At 36.8% G+C, this 4,713-nt stretch overlaps 1 protein-coding gene across 1 annotated transcript; it reads left to right on the top strand.

Annotated features, from left to right (window-relative positions):
* Window positions 1–1,456: 1,456 nt before the first annotated feature.
* Window positions 1,457–4,397, top strand: LOC140160148 (carbohydrate sulfotransferase 11-like). The gene is made up of 4 exons (XM_072183425.1): window positions 1,457–1,477; window positions 2,093–2,590; window positions 2,669–2,876; window positions 4,384–4,397. Exons 1-4 carry the CDS (start codon window positions 1,457–1,459, stop codon window positions 4,395–4,397), a joined length of 741 nt encoding a protein of 246 aa, XP_072039526.1.
* The last annotated feature ends 316 nt before the right edge of the window (window positions 4,398–4,713 follow it).

The raw sequence follows: 4,713 nt of genomic DNA, 5'->3' as shown, positions 1-4,713 counted from the left end.
CAGTTAAAGCCATGTGTGATTTGCTCCACAGCAACGTCCTCAATTTGTTTTCCGAATTTCTACTTTTTGCACCATTGTAATGACCATTGGTGTATATAAATGCCTTGTGAAAAACCAAGCTTGAAGTGCTTTAATTATAGTAAAATTTAACATTTATAATAAAACCGAGTATCTCCGGTTTTATTCTGAGCTCACCGATCGAGTGCTGAATAAACACATCCCGTGCGTGTATCATTGAATCAGTGACGTACCGTATAAACTGTATCCATATCGCCATCGTAATACGTCTTGGTACATCCCATCATGTGGCTCCGCCAATAAATCATGATAATAATGCGATTGGCGAGGTTATATACGCATTGTCGACTTGACGCATAACCTGTGTATATATCGCTGTTCGTCTTACGTCTTGTCTCATCCCATCAGCTGTGTGAAGCTCCCGATAATCATGATAAATAATATGATCGGCGAGATAATACACGCATTGTGCAATAATGAAATAGCAATTTTCTTTGTTTTACCTCATTTGTTTGGCTCGAAATTAAAAGGGGATAATGCGATCAGTAGCTATTAGTGAAAACTAACATTTAAATAGCAATCTATTTTTCATGCAAATCACACATTATTGCTTTAAGGTACCAGTTTATTGATTACCCCTGCACACCGTCTCCACTAGGTAAATAATTATTTTGTACAGGCCGGAAACGAACCGCCAGTTGCCGCGAGTCACAAAATAACTCAACGCGGTAAGCAATTGGTATTGGTATCTCATTGGCTAAAACCCCGGCTAAAATAGCTTAGCGATTATGTTATTAATTTAGCTGTTTGAGTTGTCTTTCAAAATATCCATGGAATATTGATTATTCTATTGTAGAATGTCGGACAATAAAGTTTGTATTTACAGTCTCTATAGAATTGATATCTCAATGAATGGTCCGAATCGACTCGCATTTCTGAAGCACCTATAATTGGATTGATATGAATTGTGTGACCAAACCACGCTCCTGTGCTAGGCCTATGCTAGCTGGTGTGTTTACTATTGATATGATAAAATCTCAATTCCTTGAATATTATTTCGTTATTTGTTTTATTTGAACATGACTATTTAAAGGCTTGCACGTGAATATATGTGTTGAAACAATCTGATAACCTTAACTCTGCGTATTGGATTTCTTGCTTGCGTCTTGAAAACATAAACTGGCAAAAAAAAATTGCTTGAGTTAGAAACGTGAAAAGGGTAATGAGCATATGCAAATCGCAACAGAGCATGCGTATGTGTAGTGGAAAAGAAAGGAAAGGTTATGTATCTATCGTACTGGTGGTGTTCGTACAGGTACAGGTGGAGTGTTATACTTCGCCTGGAGTGCTCGGCCTTTTATCTCGAAACTATAAAACCACGGCGGAACAAAATCGCTATACCGTGCTGTGGAATAAACTAGTGGTTCGCCCTACTATCATGGCGATTTCTGACACGAAGGTATAGGGATGGTGACGCTGTACATCATAAACAAAGACAGACATGTTTTAATTTGAACCGAGCAGCCAAAAGCTTCATCTTCGACTCGAATTTAAGACCTCATTCGTTAAAATAGTTCATGAAATAAAGACATGATGATCCAAAAACCAAAATGCAAATTCAAAAATTGCAGTTTGTTCCATTGTATGCCCTATTGATTTGTACACAAAGCGTTCTCGAACAAAATAACTAGCGCCATGCTTCCATTGATTGCTAATCACTAAAGCTAGCACCGCATGCTTTCCACTAATTAGAACAGAAAAGTGAAACTTTTGATTTCGTTATTTCGTTTGGTTTTAGATCACCGTTGCTTTAATTCTTAACCAATTTCAACAATGAAGGTCTTAAATTAGAACTAAACAATACTAAAGGGTACATTGTAATTGCTGCTTGTTTTAGATTGCATAATTGTTTTAGGATATACAGGGGGTGAACACAATAATTCTTTTGCGGTCTGTGCTTCAACCGAAATAAACTGAATGTTGAGCGTTGTCAGGCTGACATAAGTACTGTCGTATTGCTAAAGCTACGTCCCCGTACCATCTGAATAATACTGATAAACGATTTGTTTTCCAGAGTGTGCTTCAGCTTAATAATAATGATGACTTTATGAGAATTCAAGAGGCTATTCAAGCTGCAAGAATACAGCATCTCCATAATATGTGTAAAAAATACCACAAAGCTGCTCCAGATCCAGTCAAATTCGCCAATTCATCAGGGGAAATACTGGTTATTGAAAAACATAAAATGGCTATGTGTATTACCCCTAAAATTGCAGGGAAAAGTTGGAAGCGGGTACTCAATGTTATGGCAGGACTGTCCAAAACGACTTCAGAGGATGCAAGCTGGAGGACTGTGGATGTAGCTCGCAAAATTAAGCGAGTCACGCAATATAAACCGGAAGAGTTAACACGAATTTTACAAGAATATACATTTGTAATATTTTCCCGACATCCATTGTCGAGGATTTTATCGGCGTTTAACAACAAATTGTCTCCACGTGCAACTGATTACAAGTACAGACAATCATTTTGGCGAATAGGATATGAAATCATAAAAGAATATCGACCGCGGGCATCCTCACTGAAGAAAAAAAATCCCAAAACGTATGATTTGACATTTCATGATTTTGTCAGATTTCTTATTGATCAGAAGAATGAAATATCTCGCTCAAATAATCACTGGATTGAAAACTACAAATTTTGCCATCCATGTGATTTTCCCTATACTGTCATAGGAAAGTATGAAACGCTTTTAGAAGACGCTAAATATGTATTGAAATTAACTAAGGTAGATGACATTGTAAACTTCCCTGAAACAGAAGGTTCTAAAGCGGATAGTACACACAGTTCTGAAATTGGTAAGTTAATTTCTTATTATCAACAGATACCTATGGTCGACTTGCAAAAATTAATCAAACGATATGAGTTGGATTATATTTTATTCAACTATACAATACCGAAGCTTACCGACGGAAACTGGTATGCAACAGTTAACATGGTTAATGACTCATGGTACAGGTTGCATCATAATGATTGTTCTCCATTTTGTTGGTGGTTTTGAAAAGACTGTCTCTTCCGAACGCACCAATGGATCCACTTGAAATTCCAGAAGTCTCAATAACAAGTGTAAAGTATAAAGTTGGTCATTTGAAGTGGACCCTATGGTGGATTTGGAAGAGACCGGCTTTACAAAACATACACCCCACACACATACAAAAAAGTCGGAATCATATTGATACAGCCTTAAAGTAACATAAGTTTAACATGTTTAACATTGTTAAAAAGATGAGTAACAAAGCAACAGCGCGATAATTCAGTAAAAAAGATTGAATTTACATAAAGTTGTTACAATTATTTATGCAACTTGCGTTGAGTGCTGGTCCTTCAAGTTTTACACAATATTGAGCAAGCTTTATTTAGAATGAAGTAGTAGAAGTAAATAGATATAAGGCGTCATTCTCAAATAGAATTGTGTCACAAGTTCCGAACTACAGGGTGATTCAAAAGGAAGTAAACTCATGTTAATGGCGCTTTTGTACGAAACATAGAAGGAATCCGCAGTAAATGAAAATATCATTGAAAAGAACAGATTCTGAACGTCTAAATTTAAAAAAAAAATGTTGTATTTGATAACACCAAACCCGAGTTATACTCATTTGAATAAAACCAACCGTATTTGTAGCTGCACGTGGGGATACCATGCTTGTATTGTACTGATTGGTATGGCGCTATATTAAAATGCAAAAATCCCCGGCGGTACTGTAGTTTGTATGGATACCTCCTCGTATAACCATGATAGTCTCCCGGATGGTCCGACTGAAACTTGCTTGGGGAATGCTGCGAAGGGGGTTGCGTCTTGAGCTGCTGATCTGTTGGTCTATTTGATCACGCAGTTCGCGGTCTTCCGGAACCTGATTGCTTCAGACTGTCGGATCATTAGACTCATGTGATTCGAATACTGCCTACGTTCTTATATAACTTACATGTACTTGATATCCGATCAGCTCTGGGAAACTGAAGACGAAAGGCAATGAACTTCACGCAAACTCCTAGTTTCATGAAACTTTGTCGCCATAATTGAAGTGCCATTTGTACTTGGCCCGTTTCTTTGTGTGCAGTAGTACAATATGATGAAATTAAAATTGAAAATTAAAAAAGAACTCTTGAGGGCCGTCTTTAGGCCATAATATAGCCCTATAGACATTATTGATCGAAGCCACTCCTGTCACACAACTTTATTTTGCATTTGAATATCGCGCTATACCAGTCAACACACTACCATGATCACCCCTACATGCTTGGGAAGAGAAACGGTGTGTAGTTACAAAAATTACAACAATTCTTCAATGATCCTTTCATTTACAGCAGACGCCCTCTAGAGTTCGTACAAAAGCGCCATTAACATGAGTTTACTTAATTTTGAATCACCCTGTATTTCTTCAGTTCCTTAAATAGAAACCACGTGAATCTCTTTGACCATTTAGGCCTATGTAGTTGGATGACATCTGATATCTCCCAATTATTTTATTACATTATATGTTTGGTATTATATTACTGTATAAAGTTTTCAGGTTTTGCTGTAAATATCAAAAAAAGATAATGCAAACTATTTTGAACTGTTAACATCATTTGAAGAAATTTAAAATTACGGCAAGAAAGAATGTGATTTTGTTGAAGTTTTAAAGTGAGTGACTT

Source organism: Amphiura filiformis, chromosome 9, assembly GCF_039555335.1.
Source record: "Amphiura filiformis chromosome 9, Afil_fr2py, whole genome shotgun sequence".
Lineage (NCBI taxonomy): Eukaryota > Metazoa > Echinodermata > Ophiuroidea > Amphilepidida > Amphiuridae > Amphiura > Amphiura filiformis.
Note: the sequence above shows the minus strand (reverse complement) of the source record. Positions and strands in the feature narration are given on the sequence as shown.